The sequence below is a fragment of the Myotis yumanensis genome, unplaced genomic scaffold (genome assembly GCF_028538775.1).
Source record: "Myotis yumanensis isolate MYYU_CA2020_CCGP unplaced genomic scaffold, mMyoYum1.0.hap1 SCAF_6, whole genome shotgun sequence".
Classification (NCBI taxonomy): domain Eukaryota; kingdom Metazoa; phylum Chordata; class Mammalia; order Chiroptera; family Vespertilionidae; genus Myotis; species Myotis yumanensis.
In genome coordinates, this window is record NW_027223757.1 from 4,657,505 (window position 1) to 4,684,801 (window position 27,297).

Genomic DNA, 27,297 nt, shown 5'->3' on the forward strand with positions numbered 1-27,297 from the left:
GAGCCACTGCTTGCAGGGAAACAGCCGCCAGGTTCCTGAGCCTCTGGTCACGTGTTTCCACCAACTACTCCGCACACAGCCTGTTTCACGGGCTCCTCTGGCAGAGATGCCTTAGTTTAGGGGTCCTCAAACTTTTTAAACAGGGGGCCAGTTTACTGTCCCTCAGACCGTTGGAGGGCCGGACTATAGTTGAAAAAAAACTATGAACAAATTCCTATGCACACTGCACATATCTTATTTTGAAGTAAAAAAACAAAACGGGAACAAATACAATATTTGTATTTGCATGTGGCCCACGGGCCGTAGTTTGAGGACCCCTGCCTTAGTTCTGTGTGTTCCTCAGCATTGAACTCACAGCCAATGACGCTCTCGCCGCTGCACGAAGCTTCCTGAACTCTCCGTAAGTCACGTCACAGCCCTCCTGTGCTGAGGGTGACTGGACGGCACTCAGCACCATATTTGGGGGCCGTTTCAAACAGTGACATTGCCAACGAAGTGCACATAAATGTCAAGCCGTGGCGCTAACGAGATGGCAGCAAGAGAGCGGAACGGAGGGCAGAGCCCGTGGGAACACACGCCGGGCCGGGCGGCTCAGGCTCTCACCGGCGGAGCGTGTCTGTGAGCGCCGGGAGCGTGGGTTCGGGGTCACAGGTCTACCCAGTGGGCACATTGGCAAATACAGACTCTGGAATAATGAGGATCGGCCATATGGTGATTTGAGGACCCTGGACTTCCTTTTTCTGCTCAGCTGAGCAGCAACATCCACACCCCTTTTCCTGGGCCATCGGAGTTATGCCAGCCCCCCTTCTCTCTCGGGGTTTCACCTCTGTCTGGAGAAGTCATATGGTTACCATGGCTCCCATTCTAGCCTGGTCGCCTTTATTTGTAGATTTAACGTGCTTTCCTGTCTACTCACAATATTCAAAAGCAGGTTCTGATCTGGGGGCGTTGAGGGGGGGGGGGGGGGAGGCTGGAACCCCGGGGCACACAGCCCAGGGCACCCAGCCCACCACCACCGGCCCAGCGGGAGGGGAGACGGCGGACACTCACCGGGGACTCACACTCGCGCCCTTGGTGAACACGTCAAAGTCATCCCAGTGGAGCTGCAGCTGGGGCCGCAGCAGGTTCTCCAGTTTCTCGAGCTTCCTGCCCCTGGCGAACTGGTGGAAGTCGAAGTTTATCATAGGCGTGTCACTGGCGTGGCACGAAGCCCAGAGCAACTTCTGGAGGGGGAGAGGGAGGAGGTGAGAGCGGCAGGGGCCAGGGGAGGAGACCGGCAGCAAACCTCTCCCGGCTGGAATCCGCGTGGCCAACCCATCACTCACGGAGCACGCGGCCTGTCAGTCCTGACCCTGCGAGGGCAGCACGCAGCCGGCCCACAGACCCACAGAGCATCCTGCCACGGCAGGTCCGCCGCGGGCAAGCGACAGCCAGGCCGGCGAGGCTGCCGAGGAAGCCCCGGTCCCGCTCCGACATCGCCCCTCTGCGGGGCTCTCCGAGGGGCCGGGAGGGAAGGGCCACTCTGTTCTTCAGGCACCAAGTGCCACAGGCCCCTGAGGCGCTGGGCAGCCCGGAGGCTGGGAGCTCATAATCCAGCTCCCGGTTGCCTGGTAACCAGCCCCATCTAGACAGGCACTAGCCTCCAGGTGGGTGCGCTCTGAAGCGGCTGAGCCTCCAGGGGTTCCTCTGGGCGCTCCTGGCAGAGACCTCCCTTCCACACCAGGAACCTGGCCACCCACTCCTCAGCCCTCTCACCAGCCCCGAGGGAAGGAGACCTGGCTGCCGCCCAGGGACTGGCCTCGGCCTCCCCCGCCCCACAGCTCCCGGCCAGACTTGTCCGGAGTGCGTAAGGACTCTGAAGGACTGGTGGGACTTCGGCTGTCTGGTCCTGTGACTCAGAGCACCCGCCCACCATGGGCCAGAATGCAAATCAGTGCCCGGTGCCACCGTCAAGGAGGTGTTGCCGTGAGATGAAGTCGGATGAACTGAGCAGGGTGCCGCTCGGTGGCTCTGTCTGGAGCAGACGCCTATCCCCTGTGGCCTGATAGGCACTGGGTCGCTGGCCGGCTGTGGGGCACGGACCCCAGCATTGCAGAGCTGATGGGCCCAGGGAGCCGGGGCTCCAGGCGACACTGGTCAGTCTCCTGCAGGCGGAATGTCAGCTTCTCACCTCCCACCTGCCCAGGAGCCTGCCCTCCCGGGCCTGGGCCACGGGACCGCTGCCATCTCCTGCCCTTCTTGCACCAAAAGAGCCCGTCAGCCCAAGAGGCACTTCCGCCTGCTGACAGGTCGCTGGGGATGTCCTTCCTCAGAACTCAAGGCATAAAAGGGGAAGAGATTCTTGGGCTCTTTTTTGTTCTTGCTCCCCTCCTTCCTTCTTCCTGAAAATGAGCTGCCAAGGTGGGTGGAGGGGAGATATTTCTCAATCTCGTTGCTAGTAGCAACAAACCAAACAGGAAAAGCAGGTCTGGCCAAATGACACTGGCACCTGGAAAGGCTGCTCCAAGCCCACGGCTTTCCTAAGCAGAGTGAAATGGGCACCCAGCTGGGCAGCTGCCATCAGCCAGGGGCAGGCCTGCCTTCACACTCTCTCCATCGGGGGCTTTCCTGATCTTGAAACAACCAGGGCTTTCCCCATTAGGTGGGGGCTGCGGGTGATTGGAAAGGGACTGTGGAGGTGCCCACAGCCCATTCTGGAGCTTTTCACGTGGTAGATTGAATACATAGGGGAACTCTGGGCGGGGGGGGGGGGGGGGGGGGAGTCGCTCCAACTGCTTCCTGCCCTGCCCAGGGGTTCTCCCCACACCTCCCTGGTCCTGCACAGGGAAGCCCCAGGGAGCCATGGGCAGCCGGACACAGGCAGCAGCTTTCAGGGGCAGCCCAAGCAAGAGTGGAAGGTGTGAAGGCTCCAAGTGAGCAGGAGGAAATCACATAGGGTTTCTTGCCTTAAGCCGATCAGGAGCTCTGAAGAGCCCACTCCAGGCACAAGGGCCCTGCAGGTGTTTGCATGAGCTTGCCAGCAGCGGAGCCAGGCCAAGGGAGGAGGGGTTGCATGGGCAAAGCCCACACATTCGTGCGCACACGCGTTTGCATGTGTGGCTGGGTGCATGTGTTTGTGTGTGCATGTATGGTGGGTGAGTGTGTGGGTGGGCGGATGAGGGGTGGGTGTGTGCACGTGCATGTGTGGGTGACAGTGTGTGTGTGGGTGTGTGCGTGTCCATCCAAGAGGATGGAAAGGGCCCGGCTGTCCTGAGTCTCCAGGCCCCAGGGGAAGCTCTAGACCAGCGGTTCTCAACCTGTGGGTCAAGACCCCTTTGGCGGTTCAATGACCCTTTCACAGGAGTTGCCTAAGACCATCCTGCATATCAGATATTTACATTATGATTCATAACAGTAGCAACATTACAGTTATGAAGTAGCCACGAAAATAATTTTATGGTTGGGTCACAACATGAGGAACTGTATTTAAAGGGCCAGAAGGTTGAGAATCACTGCTCTAGAGCAAGCATGTCAAACATGCTCAAAAAGCATTCATTTGAGGCACGCGGCCCACTGGCCGCGAGTTTGACATGCTTGCTCTGAGGAAATGCAGCTGGAGACAGGAGATGCTCCGTTTCGACTCAGCAAATTCTCCTAGCTCTCAGTTCACAAAAATTAAACTTCGCACATCAGGAGCCCAAGTCAGTAATGCTGGAAGCCTGGTGAGGTCTGCACTGTGTTTCCAGCCCCCCACGGGCGCCTGCCTCGGAGCAGGGGACCTCAGGCTCCCCCCTCCCCTTCCCCACCCCGTGTGGAGAAGCGAGCAAGGGGCTGGTTTACCTTGAAGGCTCTGTTGAGCACCTCCTCTCCGCCTCTGTTCCCCAGCAGGTTTACGACCACTTGCTTCCCATACTGCTCCTTCAGGAGGACCATATGCCTGCAACACAGCAGGCGGCACCGTGACCCCCGTCACCAGGACGCAGACCGAGAGCCCCGCCTCCAGGGAGAGGATGTGGAAGGGACCTGCTGGGCACGAAGGCCCAGGATGCATCTGCCCATGAAAGGGCAGGAACAAAGCCGGCACACGAGAGGAAGGACTTTCCAGAAAGCGCCCATTAAACCCAGAACAGCTTGACCGGCCCGCATGAACAGAGCCTTACAAATGCCATGTGTATTATCTCTGAAATTAATCTGTTTCACTTGGTACCGTCTGTCCTCCGAACTGGAAAACCTGGTAGGAGAACAATCAACCGCAGGGTCCAATTTTTATCTAAGAGCTGCTGTATTTTTTTTCCCCATTTCTTTTTATGTAAAAATACGTTTGTTTGTCTTAAGAGAGAGAGGCAGAGAGAGGGATAGAGAGATAGAAACATCCATGAGATGATTAGCTGCCTCCTGCCCTCCTGCATGGCCCCCACCAGGGACTGAGCCTGCAACCCGGCATGTGCCCTGACCGGGAATCAAACCAGCAACCTCTTGGTTCCTGGGTCGACACTCAACCGCTGAGCCACGCTGGCCGGGCTAAGAGCTGCTTTAGGATGATCCAAACAAGGAGACACAACCAAATCTCAGTCTTTAGGAAAATTATTTGTGTATCAGAGACCATTTAAAAATACGTATGTTGAGCCCTAGCCAGTTTTGCTCAGTGGATAGAGTGTCGGCCTGCAAACTGAAAGGTCCCAGGTTCGATTCCGGTCAAGGGCACATGCCCGGGTTGTGAGCTCAATCCCCAGTGGGGGGCTTTCAGGAGGCAGCCAATCCATGATTCTCTCTCATCATGGATATTTCTCTCTCTCTCCCCCTCTTCCTTCCTCTCTGAAATCAATAAAAATATATTTTAAAAATACATATATTGAAATATTAGGGAGAGACTAATGTTTACCTTTTATCACCAGCTTTTGAGAAGTAACTTTACAACTTTAACAATGGTTAGAAATGCTGAAATGCAGTGTTTAAAAAAAAAAAAACATAGGAAAAAGACACAAGCAAAAAGCGGATGGAAAACTGTAATCTAATAGGGCCATCTTTATACCTAAAAATAGAAGAAAGACCAGGAGATAAAACATCATGATGTCAGAAGTGGGGGAATTTTGTGTCATTTAAAACTATTTTCTTCTTTAAACATTTCATTATTTTCCAAACGTCTACAATGACATGTTTCTTTTATAAACAAATTTTTTTTAAAGTTAATTATCACAAAAGAACCAAACCCCATAAGAGAAAAAAACACACTCTTTTACTAACTTTGAGGGGTGGCAGTGGGCAGAAGAATATGATTCTGAAGGGAGGCGGTGCAGGTTTCTTGCTGCTGAGTTAAGATTGAGTCTGCGGGCAGCTCCTGTCTGTGTGAACCGCCTTTCCTAGAGCAACACTCCTGGAGGCCCCACCCTCCCCTCCCCTAGGCCCCACCCTCCCGGCAGCCCTTCCTGGGGGAAGACACAGGGACGGGTGAGCCAGTGAAATCGGGCCTCCTGCAGGCTGTGCTCTGTTCCTGAGGCTGTGGGCGTGCAGCCCTGGCTGAGGCTGCCAAAAGAAATGCAACGTTCCTGGCCTGGCCTTCTGGGCTCTTTGGGTCTCTGCCCAGAGAAGGGGTGTCCTGGCCTGAGGTGTGACATGTGGACAGAACAGCAGGCTCTGCTCTGGTGGGAAGTCCGAGCTGCCAAGCCCTGAGTGAGCTCCCTTAATTCGGGGTGAAATGTGAGGAAGCCCATTGTGGCCACACATCCGAGCTGTGACCAAGCCACAATGCAGCTTGTCAGAAATAAGGCCGTCTGATGCCCACATACATCTCCACCGGCTCCAAATTCCCAGGCTGGGAGAGGAACACCGTTACTCATCACTCGTGTCACCGGCCCCACACACCCTCGATCGAATCATTCACTGCTCTGAGCTGGCTCCTTGGTCTGTCACATAGGCCAGTCCTCCTGTGAGGGGCGGGCATGAGGAGAACAGGTGAGTGACAGTGACGAGTCCAGCGTTTGGCACGTGGGAGTTGGTTTTCCTTTCCTTCCTTTTGATTTAAAAGGAAGATAGCACACTTTGTATTGATAAACTGAGACTCACTTCACTGGCTCTAAGGGACAGAGTCTTGGAGTCCACACCGAGGTGAGGAGAGTGAGGCTCCTCCTGGCATTGGTGGCTCCGTGCGCTAGGGACTTTTTTCAACCTTTCAGCTCATCTGCTCCTATCAGATGGCGCTCCTTGGAAAACGGGGAGTTTTCCAGCACATCGAGGAGTCAGATTTCCATTAGGCAGCATCCTTCACAAATCCAGGGCATAACTGAGGGGCCAGCAGTTAAACCCTCCCTGATGTCCAGACACAAGCAGGTCTGTGCAAAGCGAGAGAGGGCAGATGGAGTGGGTCACCATCCTGCAGAGTGAGACCGGGCACCGCCCAATGACAGGCTAACGCCGTCATCAAAACTGTACGACACCCCGAGCAGCCGCAGCCCAAGGCCTGCTGGAGACACCCCCTTCCGCAGGCACGGCAGATGGCAGAACGACAACAAGCAACCAGGGAAGCAAGACAGCAGGGTCCCCTGGAAAGGATCCCATGGAAAGGATTTTGCAAGTGGGGGAGGGTGGAGGGATTTACTCTGGACCAGACACATTAAAGAACTGAGAAACTCAGAGATCTGGGGGCACCTCTCCAGGGGGTGACACAGCCCTGCTCCTCCGGGGGGCCCACTATGCCCCATCTCGGTCTGCGAGAGAAACCTGTGACCTCGCTCCCAGACACTCACTTCCAAACTGCGGCCCAATGAGAGCGACGGGCCAGCAGCTGTCAGGACAGACAGGCAGCTCCTCCCAGCGGGAGGGAGGGGGGCACAGTCTGGTCAAACTTCGGGGTTAGAAGCATTAAAAAAGAAACTCCTTGCAAGCCAGAATTTTAAGTGGGAGCTGCCTGTTAAAGGACTTACGGCCTCAGAAAGGTGTTTGGGGATTCGCAGAAGAGATTGAGTTTAGCCTTAGATTGAGGGGAGAAGCGAGTGTAAGAAAGGAGAGGGCTTGTACTCCCAAGTACACACACACACACTCTGGCCAGCTCAGGAGGAATTGCATTTTCGCTTACATTTCCAATGAACATTTAATGCAGATCAATGTCAGCGAAAAGAACTCCATATGCGCCACGGGTAGACACATGAATAGTGCTCAGAAAAAAGGCAATAGCATATTCCCTACTAGGTTACATATCTCCTTCCAGGAGAAGCTATTATGAGGGGTCGCAGCTGGGCTGGTGCTACCAGGTTATGGTAAATGAGACGGCTGCAAACAAGTTTAAAATCCCAACGAAGCTTCAGGCACAGTGATTAAAACACAAAGTCACTTTTGAAGTTTTCTGACATTCACTAAGATAATTTTTAAACTTAGTATTTAGATTAAAACAGCAGATACTTTAGGGAGCTATTAATTCTTCAAGTTCAAGTTAATAGTTCAGTGTAGAGTACTAACAGTTCAGGTTAAAGTTGCAAAATATTTAGTGTGTTATGGTCCAGTTTGTGTTTTAAAACGTGAACTATGTATATGCCAACTTTTTCCCAGAACGATGCATAAAAAGCCAACAGTGGACTCTCTGGGAGTGAGAACTGGGAGTTAAGGTACTGCAACTTCTCACTTTATACCATTCAATGTGGTGGCATCAGACCTGGGAATATATTACTTTTAAAACGAACACAAACGGCTACAAACACCCCATGATTCAGAGGAGCCCTTGTTAACCAGGACACGGGGGTAAAGCTTCACCTCGGGAGGGACTGGTAAGATTAAACAATCCCACACGCTACCTGAGCGTTTATTACTGAGCCTCAGGGAAACCTGAGCGCAGGTAACAGCCTCACTTTGGAAACTCCCTTTTGCATAAAAGACCAAAGTAAAGGGCAAGGTCAGATGCCGGGCTGGGGGCCTCCCTTCCCGCTGTCCCCTGAGCCCCTGTCCGGTGGGAGGGAGACCCCTGAGGATGACAGAAGGACGGTGTCAGATGGCCTTACCTGTCGAAAGCAGGGGCGTTGGCTTCCAGGCCTCTGTTGAGTCTCAGATGATGCGAGCCGACCTAAAGCAAAGAGAAACAACCCCGTGACTCCTGCAGCTCTGCGAACCCAGAAGTGGTCCCCACTCCCCCTCTCTGCCAGCCCGGCCTCCAGCAGCCCATTCCCAGTCCCTGATGTGGCCCCTCCCAGCGCAGGATGGCCAGGCCCCGAACTCAGGTCCCGCAGCCCGAGTGGGGCTCTGCTGTGGCCCCGTCTGAGCTGCAGTGCGGACCATGCCACTCACAATCTTCCACAGACAGAGGAGAAACTCCAGGGTAAGACCACGAGGCCTGCGTCAGACCCACAAACCCCGCCGTGGTGAGAGGTACAGCTAAGCCAACGGAAGAGAGACCACTGTCCCAGCATCCTCTGCAGCTACGGGGCCCTCGACAGCCCTGACCTTGAGTTACAGCTACCTGGAAACTAATGCGTCTTGTTGCTTAGAGCTACCTGTTAAACACTGAAAGTTTAAAAACAACCTTGAAACTAACGTGCAGTTACTGAGCCAGCTGGAAGGGCTCTCTCTGGACATTTCTGGGACAATTTGAGGACAGTAACAGATTGTGACCTGGAGAGTAAAACGGGAATCCATGAGTCCATACCAGGGGTGGGGACATCTGGCCCTCGGGTCGTGAAAGGCCCGAGAAATCATTTGACCTGGCCCTGCCCAGGCACAAGGGGGGAGTCAATTAACTGTTTGACCAAATACAGGAGGCTAATTTTTAAGTTGATAGTTTTGTATGGTCTGAGAATGATGTTATAAATACCCAAATGGCCCTTGGCCGAATAAAAGGTACCCCCGCCCCTGAATACAGATGACAGCTTGCCGGCTGGGTGAGTGGGTAGGTGGGCAGGTAGGAGGGTTGATGGGTGGGTGGGTGGATAGGCAGGCATATAGGTAGATGGCTGGGTAGGTGGGGGGTGGACAGATGGACAGAGGGTGGGTGGATGGGGCAGATGGGAGGAATCTTCCTTACAGTGGAGTACTAACTAATGGAGGAAGTGGTGGGAAATCGTCCTTTTACAAGCACTATAGTAAATAATTGCTCAGCAAACTTCCGGGGTTGACCCTCACCGTCAGGGGAGAGTGACGAGGAGCAGGATACCTGCCTGGTCTCAGAGCGTCACCCACAGGCTGCTGATCATTGAAAAGGAAAACACACTAAGTGGAGAAACAGAACAGCTCCTCGCCCAGGTGAGCAAAATTAGCATCGCTGATGCGGGACAGAGGCAACGCGAGGAGGACGTGGCGTCAGGGATCTACATCCTGAGCCTGATAAGATGAAGGGAAAGAAGGCCTGCATTCTCCAAGAATGCCTCGTCACAGACAGGGGGCACTGCTGGGACTAAAGGAGACGAGCAGTGTGACGCTGCCTGCAGGTGTGACGCTGGCCTGGAGGGAGAAAGTGCCACCAGGACCCGTGAGACAACAGATAAGTCCAGAACGAGGACTGCATGTTACTTCACGGCATTGCATCCGTGTGACACTTCCGGAATGCGTGCCTGCACCGTGGAGATGGCAGTGTGTCCTTGCTCTTAGGAGAAACGTCCTGACATAATAGTAGGTAGAGGCACGAGGTAGCAACTCCTCTCACTGACTCAGAAAAGAAGCAATAGCGCGCGCGTGCGCGTGTGCATGTGTGTGCATGTATGTGTGCGTGCATGTGCGTGTGTGCTTGTGTGTGCACGCGCGTGTGTGTGTGTGCGTGTGCGTGTGTGCTTGTGTGTGGAGATGGTGACAGTGAATTTGGGTGACGGGCACACAGTTCTCTCTATTGCTCGTCTGCCTTTGCTATAGGCCTGGAGTTATTTCAAGATAAACGTTTCTTCAAATGCACGCTTAGCTTGGGCCGTTAGCGCACATTATGAAAGTCGTGTCCTTAGACCTACCAGGATGGTCGGATACAGTTATTACAAACATGTACCAAGTGTCACTCCACAGTGTCTGCCCGCAGGTAACACCTGTGTCCCTCTCCGAGCTTGAGGAGAGCAGCCGTCCAGAAAGCCGGCTTCCGGCCGGATGCAGAGGAGGCTGGGGCTGGGCTGGCCCATCTGACTGAGTCTATGAATAAGCCCCATCCCTCGGTCCGACGAAACCCTAGGGTTCTGGAGAAAGGCTCCGGCCAAAGGCCCTCGTCTGGTGGCTGAGCTCATGCCGCCCCCTTTCCCCACGGCCACCACCACCTGGCTGAGGAAGTGAGATGCTGAATTCCCAACACTTTCACAGCCAGGTTCTGAGAAGATGCTCTGCCCTGCCCCCTGAGGCACGTAGGCTCCCGTCTTCTTTCTGGATTTACAAGGAAGGCACCTGGGAAATGGGATCCTTTCGGCCACCCTCTGATCCCCAAGAGCGGTGGCTGTGTCAGTCTGTCTGTCAGTCTGCCAGTCATGGCAAGAAGTCTCCCGGCCTCAGGGATACTGCGGCTGTTTTTAGACTCGTTCCCATGGGAACACAGCAAGGGGAGGATGGAAAACTGGGCTCAGGGCTCAGAGGCCTAGATTGTAGTTGTGACAGTTCTATTACTGGACACATCTGCCCCCCTTCCCCCCAGTCACAGCCCACGGTTGTTTCTCCTATAAAGGTAGAACTCAGTCACGGATGACTGCGCCAGGAGTGTCCCACCTCTGGGCTTGAATTCCTCCCACTATAAAAGTCACCTGAATCCCATGACAAATTGCGTAACCAGTCCCGGACGGAGTTAGCGAGCACATCCTGACACCCACGCCTACACAGCACGGGGTACCAGAGAAAGACTGGAGCGAGGTGGACAGGGCCAGGCAGGACCACCGAAGGCATGTTTTGTCCTCAACAGCACTTAGTCCAAGATCACTGCTGACCACAAACCCACCTGGGGACACTAAGAAGTCAAGAGCACTGCCCAGCGAATGACCAGGGCAGCCAGGATCCCTGACCCCAGCAGTCCTCAAAGTGTGGTCCCTGGACCCGCAGCACCATGTTTAATGAGCCGCCCAGGTGACTCCTGCATGTGTGTGCATGCGTGTGCACGTGTCTGCGCGTGTCTCCGCTGTGCCCAAGCACTGGAGTCTGAGCAGCACTGGTTTTGACTCATCTTCCGCCTCCATCCCCTTTTAGCTCAGGTTGCAAATGCCTGTGAGGCCTGTGAGCAGAGAAGGTGGGAGGAAGTGAGCAGCTGGGGGTGGGGGGGGGCTGTGTTCACACTTGCACAGCCACAGGGCACGGTGACCAGGCCCAGCCTGCCCCCGGCTGCCTCCCCAGACATCCTGGCCTCAGGCTGCACTCACCCATCCTCCTTGGACATTCTCTCAGGAGGTCATCCTTCCTCCAACATTCTTTTCGTTTCATTGCCTCAGGCCTCGCATCCTGCCTCCTCCTCTGACACTGACCCTAGTCTGTCCTCACTGGTGGCACCTAGTCCTGAGGCCACCAGGTATCTGAAGCCTTCAGTCAGGGCTGGAGTGAAGCCATGGTTGGCACCGGCAACCGGAACGGACTGTGATGCTTTATTGGGCCTCCCCTCCTTCTCCGTCACCCATCCCCCTCCCCCTGGCCAGGTGGACGCTTGGACAATCACTCCTGTCTGAAGTGGTCACTTCACTCCTACAGACCACACACCCAGGGGCATTGGCCATGAGAATAACCGAGATCTCGAGGACGCCTGGCTGTGCGTCAGCCCTGAGCCCACACCGGCCCTTGAGAGGGCCCCACAGTCATCAAGGGCATCTGCCAATCCCTCTGGCACCCACTGCCCCTCCCCTAGTTAAGGCTGCCAGCGTCTTACCTGGATCGCTGTGACTTCCCACCTGGTGTCTTTACCTTCAGCCTTCTCTCCCCAAACTAAACCCTATCACACTTACAGCTAATCATATCACCCACCCCTGGGACCCTTCCGTGCAGTGGTCCAGTGTGTGCTGGAGCCAACTGCTACCAGCTCACACACCAGCTCCAAGTTCCGGGACATCAAGTTGGTGGCTTGACATCAGCCATGATGGGAGTATTTACACTACAGTAATGGGCAAATGCTGCAAATGGGATTTCTCCCTCCTGGCCCTCAGAAAACTGTTTATCAGCACACCCCTGAGTAGCTCCCAAGCCTTCCTGAACATTGCAGTCATCTGGGGTTTTCAGAAAGGGCTGATGCCTAGCTCCTTCCTCCACACTGTGATTTTTTTAAAATATATATTTTTATTGATTTCAGAGAGGAAGGGAGAGGGAGAGATAGAAACATCAATGATGATAGAGAATCATTGATCAGCTGCCTCCTGCACGCCCCACACTGGGGATCGAGCCTACAACCCGGGCATGCGCCCCCCAACCGGAATCGAACCCGGGATCCTTCAGTCCACAGGCTGCCGCTCTTTCCGCTGAGCCAAGCCAGCCAGGGCCAACACTGTGACTGAATTGGGATGGCATGCAATCTGGGGACCAGGAGTTTTGAAGTTGCCTAGGTGATTCTAATGTACACCACACCTCCGGCAGCTCCTGGGGAAACTGTCACCTCCTCAGCAGAAGGTAGAAGCCTGTCTGACCTGGCCCTGCCTGCCTCCCAGTCTCACCTCCCTCAGGGCCCTCCTAGGACTGCAGGCAGCCAGACCAGAACGCGTCTCTCCTATGCCCTGCACTCAGGGGTTACGTCTGCACCACGCCTTCCCTCAGCCAGGCCCGACTTCCGTGCCTGGTGGTCCTGCCCTGTCCTTCCCAAGTGAGCTCAGACCCCTCCCCTAAGCTGGGCTCTATGCACACAACACAGTCATGCCGGCCCCTCCTCCCCAAATGCAGTATCTGGCGCCAGGGGCTCTGCCTCGCGCATCCACAGATGCTCACTGAGTGTCTGTGGGACAAACAGACGGCCTGCTCTGGGGTGTCTGAGGGCTGGGAGACGGAACAGCCCGGAAGATGGGTCCCGTGCTGCGTCCTGAGAGGCGTGAGGACGCTGCCACTGCACCTGGTGGTGTCTGCCTGGAGGCGCAGGGGGAACTCTCATTCCCTTGCCAGAGACAAACAGCGATGCAACTTGAGCTTTCGCCTCCTAGATGTTATAATTCACGTTTGTAATGGTTACAGCTACCATTCCCAGTGCTCTCTGGGTCCTAGATACCTTGCTCAATTCCGATATTTCATCCTCTCCATTCCCCGAGGTCGGTATTGTTTACCCCATTTTACAGAAGAGGAAGCTGAGGCTTAGAAGATAAGAACTTCTCTACTGCTTTTGAGATAAGAACTTCTTGTTTGAAATGAGAACATTTTTTGAGATAATATTTTTGAGATAAGTACATTTTTCTGAGATAAGAACTTTTTTTTTTTTTTGAGATTAGAACTTTTCACAAATGTGTGGTTCCCATGGACACAGACAACAGTGGGCTGATTCCCAGAGGAAAGGGGGGGGGAGGTAGAAGAAGGTAGAGCGGGTGCTCAGGGGGATGGAAGGACACCGGACTTGGGAAGGTCAACACAATGCAGATGTCTTGTAGAACCGTAGACCTGAAACCTGTATAATTTTATTCACTAATGTCAGCCCAATAAATTCAATTTTAAAAAGTACATGGATCCTAAGAGAATCAGAACTTGACTAGAACTTGGGTCTGCATAACTTCAAGGCTCTAGGCTCTTAATCACAGGATAAGTGATCTTGTTTCAGGCAAGCACGCAAGACCCACGGACAACACGCGTCCGCGACTTTATCTCGGCTCCAGTTCATGCTCGTTGTAAGTATTTTTCCCCTCACCCCAACCTCTTCGTCATTTTTGAAACTGTTGTTCAACAAGCCATCTCACATTTTGGAACAAAGAAAAGCACGACCACACAAATGAGCACAGCACGACGCATCCGAGAGCTTCGCAGTCTGACAGGGCAGGCGGGGGACGCAGGCCGGGTGGGAACAGCAGAGGCGCTCATCGTGGGGCGGCACAAGAGCTTCAGAACTCAGACTAACTCACCTGTAGAAGACGTGGTCCCTGTGTGCACCTGACGGGGGGAGGGAGGTTCTTAAGTGACAAGGGGGGCAAAGTCTTCAACAGACACACAGTATGTAAAAGACATACCCTATAACTAACACCCCAGGAGAGCAATTAGCCTTAGGGGTAAAATTTCCATGTGGCTGTTTATAAACTGTGCAACCCACTGCCATGGTGGGGATGGAACTGTGAAAGGTACACAGTTGCTGGAAATGGCCTCAGGATCCAGGACTTCCTAACAAGGGTACCATTCCTATGAAAAGTCACACAGGAATCAGTATCCCACAGTCCTCTCTGCCCATGCTCACCCCCCTCTCCATCCCCCATCCCACCCTGGGCCCACAAGGCTCATAGGTTCCCTGGGGCAGCCCCAAGAGGGGGCACCAGTGCAACTTAAAATGCAAGCTATTCACCCAAACATATTTGTGCTTATAATATAACCCAAACAAAGAAGGAAGGGGAAAGGTCCACATGGAGAGAGACAACCAGCATCCATCCCCAGGCTTGCTCTTCACACATCCAGGGAGGGAGGCCAGGCCCACCATGAGCATGGCCTGCTGGTCCCGTGGAGCAGCCCAGTTCCCCTTGGAGGATGGATGGTACTTGGAGGATGCACGTGCCCATCAGACTCAAAGGTCAGCACGTCCTTCATAAGATTCACGGACACAAAGCCTTTTGAAATGTGTTTTGAAGGAACCACGCACGGAGACTCTGGAGAAGCACTGGTGTGAGGATCTGAAAGGTACTACAGCTGCCGGAGAACAGGCACCAGGTCCTGCTGACACCGTCAGGCTAAGGGGCACCAGGTCCTGCTGACACTGTGAGGCTGAGGGGCACCAGGTCCCACTGACACTGTGAGACCCAGGAGTGCCAGGTCCCGCTGACACTGTGAGGCTGAGGGGCACCAGGTCCCACTGACATTGGGAGGCTGAGGGGCACCAGGTCCCGCTGACACTGTGAGGCTGAGGGGCACCAGGTCCCACTGACACTGTGAGACCCAGGAGTACCAGGTCCCGCTGACACTGTGAGGCTGAGGGGCACCAGGTCCCACTGACATTGGGAGGCTGAGGGGCACCAGGTCCTGCTGACACTGTGAGGCTGAGGGGCACCAGGTCCCACTGACACTGTGAGACCCAGGAGTACCAGGTCCCGCTGACACTGTGAGGCTGAGGGGCACCAGGTCCCACTGACATTGGGAGGCTGAGGGGCACCAGGTCCCGCTGACACTGTGAGGCTGAGGGGCACCAGGTCCCACTGACACTGTGAGGCTGAGGGGCACCAGGTCCCACTGACACTGTGAGGCTGAGGGGCACCAGGTCCCACTGACACTGTCAGGCTGAGGGGCACCAGGTCCCGCTGACACTGTCAGGCTGAGGGGCACCAGGTCCCGCTGACACTGTCAGGCTGAGGGGCACCAGGTCCCGCTGACACTGTCAGGCTGAGGGACACCAGGTCCCACTGACACTGTCAGGCTGAGGGGCACCAGGTCCCGCTGACACTGTCAGGCTGAGGGGCACCAGGTCCCGCTGACACTGTCAGGCTGAGGGGCACCAGGTCCCACTGACACTGTGAGGCTGAGGGGCACCAGGTCCCGCTGACACTGTCAGGCTGAGGGGCACCAGGTCCCGCTGACACTGTCAGGCTGAGGGGCACCAGGTCCCGCTGACACTGTGAGGCTGAGGGGCAGCTGCTCCACAGCAGGTCAGGCTGCACCAAGGGAGGCCAGACTGGAGACCAGAACTAAAGAGGGAAGGACAAATGGGTTTTGCTTTGTTTTTAGAAGAGGGAGACCAGACATGGAGGGTCCCAGACACATGGTTGCAGACGGACGGTCTGCAGAGCTAGACGCGCTCTGGGGCCATATAACCTGGACGGACAGAGGGCACGCAAGGAAGACGCCCACACCGTGGCCTCCAGCTCAGCGCCTGGAGGCAGCCTCAGACATCCTGGGAGAGGGACGGCGGCCCTGGGGGAAGCGGGGGAATTCCACAGCGCCTTCCCGAACACTAGGATTCTGTCATGACCATCCCCCCAACTTGGGGATTTCTTAAACGTGGTCTCCCTCTTTCCTTTTGCACCTTACTCATCTGATGTTTGCTTTGTATCCTTCCACAGAGCCCCAGAAGTTTCAGAGGGAAATCTCCAAATCTAAAGAAAATCAAGTGTCAAACACTCTGTGGAATGGCCAGAAGGGGGCCCTCTATGGAGACTCGGCTGCCTCGGCCTTGGGGAGCGATGGCAGAGAACGGGCACAGGGTTTCAGCTGTGATGAAATGTTCTAAAATTAGATTCCATGATGGCGACACGGCTCTGTAAACGCACGAGAACCATGGGCTCGCATGCTCTGCACGGGCGAGGTTCATGGTATGTCATCTGTGTCTCATCCAGCTCTTGCACACGCCCGCTGTGGGATGCGCGCCAGGGGATTCTCCACATTATAATCATGCTCAGGAGGCCACTCTGCCGCCACTTCCTGCCACCAGCTGTTCCCAGCTGGCTCAGCCATTCCTTCCTAATGGACAGGCTGGATACTAGAGAGGCTTTTCCTCCCAGAACTCAGAGCCCAGATGACGCTCATCTGTCCATCTCACTCTCAGAGCTGAAGTGTCTGCCCACGACAGCGCGACGACAGACCGGAGGACAAAGCGCCTACGGTGACACGGGGTCAAGTCAAGGGCCAGTAAGACCCAGGCCTGTCAAACACCCCACGAACCGGGAGATGGCCCTGAGCCTCTTCAGTCACCCGAACCGCAGTCACCCGGAGCCAGAGGCCTGCTGAGCGCACAACGTCCCTCAGGCCAGAAGGACGGTCCGGATGGTGGACGGTCCGGATGGTGCTGAGGAACCTCAGGACCCTGTGCAGTGGTGCTGCCCACCCCACCCCCCCTCGGGTAGGAACTCAGGGAACGAGGCAGCGCCAGTCCGTGGACAGCAAACGTGCTCTTGGAACACGGCACCCCTCCATCTCTCCCCAGGAGGCAGACGCCAAATACCTCGGCGCTGGCCCGAGCACTGTTGTGGGCGGCAGGGGTATTTTTAGAAACCACGAGAAGACTCTGTGCAATTCTCACGTGGCCGCACCACGGGCCCCTGCAATGCCAACCACGCCTGCTGCCCAGCCCGGGGCCCTCACAAAGCCCTCTAGGACAGTCACGACTCCCAAACACCTTTAACACGTTCTCATGTACGGAATCTGGGAGCTAACAAGGTGATTCTATTCAATTACACTACACGGTTCCGTGTCAGCAAAGACCTCCCCACTGCAGGTGCATCAACAGTGAGCTCAGGATCGGAAAATTATACACAATGCATATGTTTCCTCACACACACCACACACACACACACACACACACACACACACACACACACACACGCCGGGCTCAACCCAATTGCACTGCGGGAAAAGGCCAGAAACTGCCATGAAAGAACACGGTGGAAAGGAACCACAGCCGTGTGGGGGAGAAGGCAGGACGAACAGTAACATGGGTGCACGGACTTCTTATGACCTACCTGGAGCCCTGGCTGCTCCCAAAACAGCGGAACCGAGCCTCTGATCTGGACGAAAGACGACACACCATCATCCATGTAGATCGTCTGCACCACAGGGAGACATAAAGGGAAGTGTTCTTCAGCGAGACCGAATGTCCGGGCCGGTAACGGGATCCGGCCACCTGAGACCCGACACCGGAGAGAAGGGCAGACAGTGGACGTCAGGCCTGCGCTCCGCGGCCCTGCGGGCGTGGGCGCCCTGACCCGGCCCGGCCGGCGCACTCCCCGGGATGCTGGCTGCCCACCAGCCTCCGGAGTCTGGAGCAGGCAGGGCCACCCGGGTCTGTGCAGCTGCCCGAGCTCCCTGCAAATCCCAGCAATGCCCCCGCCCTTTTCGGGATTTAACTGACACCCTCCTTAGAGCCCTCGACTTTCACTTCGTCAATCAGCAAAGCAGAGAAGGCAACTGGGAAAGGGCTGAATGAATGAAACGAACAAGCTGCAGCCAAAGGCGCCGTTGAGGGCACTGGTCAGTCCTGTACTTGACCATTTGGGTCAAGACTTGAACTTGTCGTCAGCCCTGGCCCCACGCCACTGAGTCCTTAAACATGCCGCTCACTAAGTCATCACACACAACACAGCTGCCACACGCTCCCGGGGGGACGGCCCCTGCACGGAAGCCGATACTTACTCGTTCAAGACGGCATCTCCCCTGCCCCCCAGTTACTCCAGCGCAAACCAACTCCCCAGCTGCCTGCGAGGAAGTTTTGAAGGACAGAAAGGACAGGCCCGCGCCTCATGGGGGGGGGGGGGGGGGCCGTGGCGGTTCTCAGATGCTCTGCCCTTTATCTGAGTAACTCTACCCTGGCCTGGCAGGGCGGCCCGGGCGATGCCGCCGGCCTTTCCACTTCTCACCAGCCTGCTCCCTTACCGGGTAGCTTTCCATGGGCTAGATCTCGCTCAGATCAACATGCATTAGTCATTCTGCAGGAGGACTTGAGCGTCAGGCCCGCGGGCTCCCTGGACTACAGAAATCACACCAGCCGGGGTGCCACACTGTGGGGCGGAATTCTATCCCCTGATCTCCAAAGGGAAAAGGCACTGGGCTAAGGACTTGCCGTCTGTGTCCAGACACTGACCACCATTACTCTACGGACAACAAAGGAGTCAAGGTGCAGGTGGTGTAACGACTGCAGGCAGCGCTGGCCACCCTGAGGGAGAGCAAACCAGGGCGGCCGTGGGAGCTGCATGGCCGGGTTGCTGGGAAAGAAACCGCCCGGCCGGCATTTCTCCATGAGGACACTGCTCACAGTGCCCGGGACGCGATCCAGGCTACGGAGCAATACCCTTCACGTTCATGGACACATGCTCACGGCCCACGGCAGATGTGGGGAACCAGCCGGAGCGAGGGACCTGGGCCTCCGGGAGACAAACCCAAGCCCCCAGGCATCTGCGGGGGAGCTGACCAGAGCAGAGGCCGCACCCCTGGTCTGCAGGCAAATGTGAAACGCAGAGACAATGGAGAGATTTTTCCCTGAAGCCTCATGTGCTGCGTTGAAGGCAGAGTCCGCTAACATCGGATGGTGTCCCTGCTAAAGGTTGAATTCTGTCCCCCCAAAAGACGTGCTGCAGTCTTCACCGCCAGCACCTCAGTGTGCCCTTGTTTGGAAACAGTCATTGCAGATGGGATTAGTGGAGGTGGGGCCACACTGGAGTGGGAGGGGCCTCCTTCCCCTGTGACCGGTGTCTTTACAAAAAGGGGAGGCTCGAGGGGAGAGGGCATCACGCAGAGCCGCGGGCAGAGACTGGAGTGGCGCTGCCACAGCCGGGCCACCAGGAGCAGGAAGAGGCAGGAAGGACCCTCCCTGGGGCTGCAGGGGGAGGCGGCCTCTGAATAATTTCCAGTGTTTAAGCCACGCTGGGGAGCCACGCTTGTCCTCCTCCATTTTCAGTCGAAACGGCCTCTTTTAGGAATCAGTGACATGGGGGGCAGTTGATTTCCCAATGACTTACTTCATCTGTCAGTAGACGAGACCCCAGTGTTTAAAAACTGGTTGAAATCCAAAAATCCAGGGCAGACCACGCAAGAGGAGCCAGCGAGGGGCCTTGGGCCTCGGGCTGGACGGAGACCGAGGCAGCAGCTGGCGTGGGCCTGGCTCCAGGGCCGCGGAGGAAGCCTCTGGGATCTGGTTCTGTCACCAGGCCCCCGGGACTTGGTTTGCACGGTCAGCCTCTGCGCTTCTGGCCTCCACCTCCCCCCGCAGCACCCGGTCCACGGCAGGTGATCAATAATAAAAATGTGTTGAATGGATTGGATGAGTCCAAGGCTAATGACACAGGTGGAGAGCGGTGATGACGGAGAGGCACGAGAACAAAAGGAAGTCAAGTTCATCTTGAAGACACGAGTGAGAGAAAAAGCCAGCGGCCTCCATTGGGGGCATCGTTTTCTCTCCATCACTTTCAACCAGGTACTTATTTACCTGCCGCGTCTACCTCCAGGAGCAAAGATATCGCAAGCAGGAGTCACAGGCAAGAAGCTGGCCCTGCTGCTCATCTTAAGGCTCCTGTTGGGGGTCCTCCCACTCAGCGTCTAACACAAGCGGACGTCCTCTGTGCGTCTGGAAGCCGGGCCAGGCGCTCCGATCTGGGCGGAATTACACGGGCTACAGTCCCCCGGGAAACCCCTCTCAGCTGCCGTCGGCAAAGCCGCCGCCACTAAGTACGCACAGGTTTTGCAGCTTGACACCCACGCACCCTGCACCTGTGCCTTCTGATTCCTATAAGTTATTCCACCTGCTGGTCTACACGTGGCAGGGCCTCCGCATGACACGTCAGAGAGGAACAACCGCTGGGAGGCAGCATCCCGGGAAGGAGGACGGATTTCGGAAACTGATCAATGAGAAATTCAGCAGAAGGTTCTAGCCCGCGGGCGCCGAGAGCCACGGAGGCCGAACATGCAGATTCCACCCCCATATCCTGCCCCCCTCCCCCGGTGCTGAGACGGCTTCTAGGGCGGAGCTTCGGTCGATTCAGAGTGAAACAGGGCCACAGGGTCGTTTCCTCCCCCACCCTGCCACGATCGATGTATTGACTTTGGCCTTAAGATTTCTAACTTCCACTGGTTCATCGGTCGTCAGCTGCTCTCTGTTTAGCTGCCGCCCTCCACCATCCTGGGGAAACCCTGCTTCCTCCGGCTCAGGCGTGTAAAACTCGAGGCTGGGGCCGCATGCCTCGTTATCTGGCATGCTTGCTCTAGTCTAGCTGAAAGGACCCAGGTACGCAGCGTTTTCCCAGCATCAGACATGAATTAGAGATGCCACGTCTGCAGGCAGAGCCCATAACCCGCTCCCTTCCCCTTAGAGCAGTGGTTCTCAACCTTCCTAATGCCGCGACCCTTTAATACAGCTCCTCATGTTGTGTGACCACCAACCATAAAATTATTTTCTTGTTGCTACTTCATAACTGTAATTTTGCTACTGTTATGAATCGTCATGTAAATATCTGATATGCAGGATGTATTTTCATTGTTACAAATGGAACATAATGAAAGCATAGTGATTAATCACAAAAACAATATGTAATTATATGTGTTTTCCGATGGTCTTAGGCGACACCTGTGAAAGGGTCGTTCGCCCCCCAAAGGGGTCGCGACCCACAGGTTGAGAACCACTGCGTTAGGGTAAGACACTTCCTCAAATACCCCCTCACGGAGACACCTGTGCCTGAGCCCCATCCCCTCCGAGCCGCAGGCGGGCGGCCTGGGCACTGACCTGCTCCGTCTCCACGAAGTTGGACACGTGGCCGTCGTCGTTCACGCCGCGGGTAAGGAAGCGGGCGCCGGCGCGCTCACAGCTGATGCGGGAGATGAGGCAGGCCTTGGCCTGCTTGTGCGAGGCGTACACCGTGCGGATGGCCACCACCCCGCAGATGACCTTCAGCAGCCAGTCCCGGCAGCTCACCTGGTGCTGCCGCAGGGGCAGGTGCAGCAGCTGGTTCCTGCAGACGGAGCCACAGCCACTCAAGTCACCTCGCCTCCGCGGGAAACGGCCCCAAAGCAAGCGGGGCGCCCCCTCCCCCGCCCCTCCGTGAGCGCTGAGCTCCCCCTCCCGTGAGCTCCGCACTCGGGCACCCGGCCCAGGGCGTCTGGGGCTGCCGAGGGACACATGCGCGGCAGGAGGGCAAGGAGTCCTTTTCCAAAGCCACTGCCGGTGGCCACGGCCAGGGGAAGCCAAGCCTGGCTTGGGAGCCATCTTGCGCCTTTCAGCGATGTCAGAGGAGCCTCCTTACACCTGTGGCCTCCACGTTTTAACGGGCAATCCCGTCAGTAAAAACGTAATCACGTGTTTTGTGATTAGATAATGACAAGTGATTAAATTAATCCTACTAAACGCATGCATGCTTATTTAAATCATATCCATATCCCATGAGGTGAATTACAAAGCAATCGCAAATACGTAAAAGAGGATGAGATGGAAATAAAACTTAGGGAAGTCCCAGCGCTTCCGTACCTGGTGGGCCGTTCTGGCTTCTGGAGAGCCCTGGCGTAACGATGGGACAACAGCCAACGCGCGTCAAGCGCACTGAGCACATTAAGTGCTTGGCATGGATTAGCTCACTGCATCCTTGAAATGACGCTATGTGGCAGGTATTATCACTCACCCCATGTCACAGATAAATAAACTGAGGCTCAGCGGAGTGAAGTGCCCACTTGCCCAAGGTCACGGGGCCAGGAAGCGGCAGCGTGGAGCTGGGAGCAGGTGTAATTCTCCCAGGCAGCCAGCCCTGGCCTCCGCTGACGAAGGCCCTACCTTTCCTGCGCACCACATCCTCCTGTCCTCTCTCTCGCCGGGTAATTAAGCGAATCTAGATCACAGTGCTCTACTTGTTCAAAAAAGGCAGCACTAGCCCTGCCCTTGGCCTTCCTCAAAGACGGCAGCTCTCTCTCACTCCTGGAGAAGCGTGCTGGGAGCCCTGGCATCTCAGGTGGCTGCTCCAGGCAGCAGCGCCCCCACTGAGGCCAGCCTTCCTGCCTGTGACACGGCCACTTCCATCTGGGTGCCGGGAGCCCCCCGGGGAGCAGCCACATGGGACACCCCCACCCCCATCCCGAGCTCTCAGAACCACAGTGCCCGTCTGCTTTACAAACACCCGTCTCCCTCCCCTACCCCCCTCCCTAAAGTTCAGACAGTAAACGGGCCTGAGGAACCAGTGCATGCAATCCACACCCGGCATCAAGGCAAAGCCTCAAGCTGTGGCCACCGTGAGCCCCAGGGGTCAGGAGAAGGAGACTTGCCAATGGACAGCCCTGAACAAAGCCAGCCTGTAGCCACTGCCTGATGCTGTGGGAGGAGCCCTCACAGCCCTGGAGGAGGCGCTTTGGAAAGGAAAAGAGCTTTGGGTTTCCTCCCGGGCCTGGAAGGAAAGCCATTGTACCGGGAAGCCATTCTGGGCGGGGCCGATAACCAGCCCGGAAAAGGACTTCACCCCACTGCACACTCCCCCTACTCACGTTCAGCACTGACCCCGTCTGACTCCAGACATGGCCAGACCCGGCACCCCAAATGGTGGGTGAGGACATCAAGCCCGTGACCACTCAGCCAGAGCCGACTCGGTTGTGGTCAGTCCCATGGGTGCACCCTGAGCCCAAACACCACATCCTGGTGTCCGGCCCAGCAGCCTGGCACCCTCCCCAGTCGCCACCTCCTCTCAAGATAAAGTCTGGTGTCCATAGAGGTCTCCCCTCCCAAGCCCCACTGAGCCTCTGCGTGGCGACTCTCTGCTGTGTCTTCCTGTTTGTGTGCTCGAGCCTCCGGCCACAGTGCGGGCAGGAGGAGCCTGAGGAGGGAAGCTATGGGGAAGGGGTGGGGATCCAGAGTCCCCTGACATCCTCTGGCCCTACAATGTTCCCAAGGAAGGTTACAGCGCCGGGTTGAAATGGCTCCACGGCCTTGGCACAAAGACCCTCGGTCCGTAAGCTCAGCCGCCTCAGGGCCACACGCACCAGCTGGTCCCTGCAAAGTGGCCCCGTGAGTCACAGAGACACCCCCCTTCCCCCCCGGGACCTGTTACTCAGAGCTGGTCCCTGAACCAGCAGCACTGGTGCCACCATCACCACCTTCTAGAAATGCAGGCTCGGGCCCCTCTGAGGGGGCACGGATTCCACTCTCAGAGGTCACCCCGGACCCTGGGAGGTGGGTGCCCACCAGGGCCCGCCGCCCTGTGACCTGGGCAGGAGATTGGGGCCCGGGCCTCACCAAAAGAAGGAGTTCCCCCACTCGTCGCTGTCATCACCCTGCTTCTGCGCCCGGACGGTGAGATCAAAATGCGACCCGTCGCTGGGCCACGAGAAGTAGAAGACGCCCGAGCTGAGGATCTTCCTGAGGGCCGTGAGCCGCTCCTCCTCCCGGGCCTCTTCCTGCAGGGGGTAAAAGTCGGTGGCGGTGATCTTGTAGATTTCAGCCTCCGGAATTCTGCCCACAGACGTGCAGCCCGTCACCAAAACCAGGAAGCTCAGGGACGCGTCACCTGGAGGGGAAATGGGACGGGAGAGCTTAGGGCCGCGGCGGCAGCTCGCAGTCCCGGGGCCCAGGCGGCCCAGCTTTCACCGCAGCCACGTGCCTTCCTGCTCATGACCCCCCACACCCCGGCACCTCCAATTCCTCAGCTCAGCGTCTAGGAATCGCCCTGCCACGTGGGCCTGCGGTCCAGAGCCTGGTGCTGAGCGTGGCCCCTGACCAGCAGCGGCATCACCTGGGAGGGAGCCTGTTAGAAATATTTGCAAATTCTCGGCCCACGCACACCTGTGGGCCTGGCCAGAACGGTGCTCCAACGAGCCCCAGGCAATTCCGCTGCCCACCAGAGCTGAGGGGTGCTGGCCTGGAGCCTTCCCAGCCCTGCCCCCTCTCCCCTTTCCTGCTCCCCCGCCCCAAGCCTCTCAAAGCCACCCTCCCGTGAATCCTCAGCCACCGCCTGCTCAGGGCCTCCAGCCACGGCAGTCCTCCAGCTCTGTCACTGGAGTGGCCTCCCCACCCCACCTGCTGGCAGACCTCCCTCCCCCACCTGACTCCTCCACGGCTCCCACTTCCCCCCTGAAATGGGGACTCCTCCCACCCTCGTCCCCCCTGCAGGGACGCCCAGGGCCCAGCAGCTATGCGGCCGGGCTCTGCAGCTCCTCAGATGTGCCATGTGCCCTCCCACCGCTGGGCCTTCGCCCAAGACGCTGCCTCTGCCCCATGCCTCCCCCCAATTGTCTGCCCAACAAGACCTTCCACGAGCCCTACCTACCCCACTCACCGCCCGCCTCCACCCTCCAGGACAGCACAAGCCTGCCTGCCCCACCCCCACCTTTACCAGGAGAACGCCCCTGCCCCCTTTGGGCTCATCTCAGCAGCACCTCCTCCCAAGGAGCCTTCCCAAGTCCCAGTCGGTTGCCCCTTTTCTGTGCCAACAGCTTCCCTGTTAGCCTTGTCACAGCAGAGTGACCCCCCTCCCCACCGGTGCCCCGGGGCCCTGGGCTCCTTCGGGCAGCACTGTGCCCGGTGCTGTCCCAGCACGGCAGGCACAGGAAGCGATCGATGAGCTCTCCCAACCTGAGAGCAGCTCAAGGCTCCTGCCCCGTGAAAGGTTCCCAGACCCTGACCCCGAGGCCAGCCCTGACCCCAGGCTGCGAGCCCACGGGTAGGCTGTGGGCGTGGGCTCAGGGAGAGGCCCGGGAAGTCTGCATCTCTCCATCCGAGTCCTCGCCCCTCTGCGTGGGGGGGCCGGGTCCCTGCTGGAGCCCAGGCTGCCTGGGACGGGCGTGCTGCAGGCAGGCGTGAAAAGGCTCCTCAGACAAATGAGGACGAGGGACAGCGCCGCCACCACTGAGCATCCGGGCCGAGTCCTGGGACACGCGGCTCAGGAGAGGGTGCGGGGGAGGAGGTCGCGGTGGGAGCCCTGGAGTGGGCGCTGTGATGCCGGCTGATTCTCAGGGCGGTGCTGGGCAGCACGGGTCCACGCACTTCCTCCAGCAGCCTGGGGAGGGGGCACTTGTGCCCCATTTTACAGAAAGGGAGGGAGGCACAGAGGGTTTGAAGGGAAGGGCCCTGGTTTGAGCCTGGTGCAGACTGTTCCCCTGACCCCTGCAGGTGGTGTCCTCCCGCCCCCCCCTCCCGGCTCAGGTTTCTGTAGGGGATCAAAGTGAGGCCGGGGTGGGGGGAGGCTGGCCTCCCAGGCGTGTGGGGATCCCTCTGATGCTCACCTGGAGCACAGGATCTAGGCTGTGCTGTGGGTGAGGCAGGTCAGCTTTCTCTCAGCCAAGGGGCCTGGGGAGGGGCTCCGAGGCCCTTAGTGTAGGCTGAGTCCAGGGTTTGGAACAGTAAGGACCTCATAAGCGGGGACAGACAAGCCCTGACTGGCCTTGGCTCGGAGCTCTGCACACCCCCTCTCCGGGCTTCAGAGGGGAGGTGCCAAATGGCCTCCGCGTCCCTTCCAGCTCACACTTCCTGGTGGCAGGGCTCTGGCCCCAGCAGCGCCAGGCCAGGTCAGAGGTTGCCGGCCAGAGTCAGGTGAGGTGGCGGGGAGGGCAAGCCATGGGTGACAGGCCAAAGGTCGATCAGATACAAACACACACGCACTCTCTCGCATACCTGCACAAACATGCACACAGGCAAACACACATGCACATGAGCATGTATGTGCAGATGCACACAACCACACGCTCACAGGCATGCACACACGTGCAGGCACAGCCACATGCCCACACATGTGCACGCAGACACACATGTACGTATGCACCCGCACACACGTGTGCAAACACATGCACACATGCATGCACACACAGGCACACCCCTGCGGAGGACAAGAGGCTCACAGTGCAGACAACTCCGCCTGCAGCCTGGACAGGCAGGGAGGAGAACGGACGGTGCATCCCAAAATCTAGGAGTTAATGGCCGAGTTTCAGTTTGGGAAGATGAAAAAGTTCTGAAGACGGATGGTTGCCCAACACTGTGAATGTTCTTAATGCCACTGAACTGTACACTTAACAATTTTATCTCCTGCATATTTTATAACAATAAAAACAACTCCGAAACCTCAGTAACAACTTAGGAACGCTTTCCTCGAAGCCCACCTCCACGCCCGAGCTGCCCCGCGCCCGGAGGCTGCCGTGACAGGGCCCACGTCCACCGAGCTGCGGCCACCTGTCACCTGGCAGGAGAGGGCTGGCACTGGGCTCACCATGAGTCATGGCAGACACAAGGCCATTCATACAGGACAAGGCTGGGCGTGTTCTCCAGGCCCCGCCTCCTAGGCTGGCACTGCTCTGCGTGCTCAGCTCCGAGATCTCTCCCCAGCGGGGTTCCTGCCCATCTCAGCCCTGTGGGCCACCCCATCTATCGTCCTGCTCGTCCAGGACACTCTCAAACTTAGTGGAAAGCGAAGGCCTTAGGAACTTTGGGCTGCCCCAGGGGAAGGAAGACGCTTTGGCCCCCCAAGGCCCTCCCCTCCCCACACGCACGAGCTCAGAATTCTGTCGCCTTTGTAGCCACATGGCACCGGCTGAGTGCGCCCTCACCTTCCCTTTCTAGAACCGGGAGCGGTGCAGGCCACGCGGCCGCTCACCCAGCTCCGGACAGCCCGCTGTGCCCGTGGCCCCCTCCGCCTGGCAGCCGGCAATCAGCAGGTGGGGGTAGTCACACCATGGACATTCCCAGAGCTGGGTGTCCGATATTTACCAGCTCACCACGGGGTACTGATGTTAAAGTAAAGGACTCCGAGACCAGGAAGGCCACTCCATTTCAGAGTCATCAGAGAGCGCTGCATGCCCTGAGCGCAAGAGACTGTCCCACTCCTTCTCCACTCTTCCCTCGGCAGTGAGAGCCCACAGAAG

The 27,297-nt window shown here is 57.1% G+C and overlaps 1 protein-coding gene across 1 annotated transcript in view; it reads right to left on the reverse strand.

Moving 5' to 3' along the window:
• The window catches only part of SYNJ2 (synaptojanin 2), a 52,209-nt gene extending 25,554 nt beyond the window's left edge, over positions 1-26,655 (reverse strand). Inside the window, exons 1-7 of the mRNA XM_070419073.1 lie at positions 26,646-26,655; positions 23,684-23,954; positions 21,200-21,425; positions 17,451-17,534; positions 7,968-8,029; positions 3,820-3,916; positions 1,051-1,223 (exon numbers count right to left, since the gene is read on the reverse strand). Coding sequence (XP_070275174.1) covers positions 1,051-1,223; positions 3,820-3,916; positions 7,968-8,029; positions 17,451-17,534; positions 21,200-21,425; positions 23,684-23,954; positions 26,646-26,655 — 923 coding nt within the window. The remainder of the gene's footprint in view (positions 1-1,050; positions 1,224-3,819; positions 3,917-7,967; positions 8,030-17,450; positions 17,535-21,199; positions 21,426-23,683; positions 23,955-26,645) is intronic.
• Between the last annotated feature and the right edge of the window lie 642 nt (positions 26,656-27,297).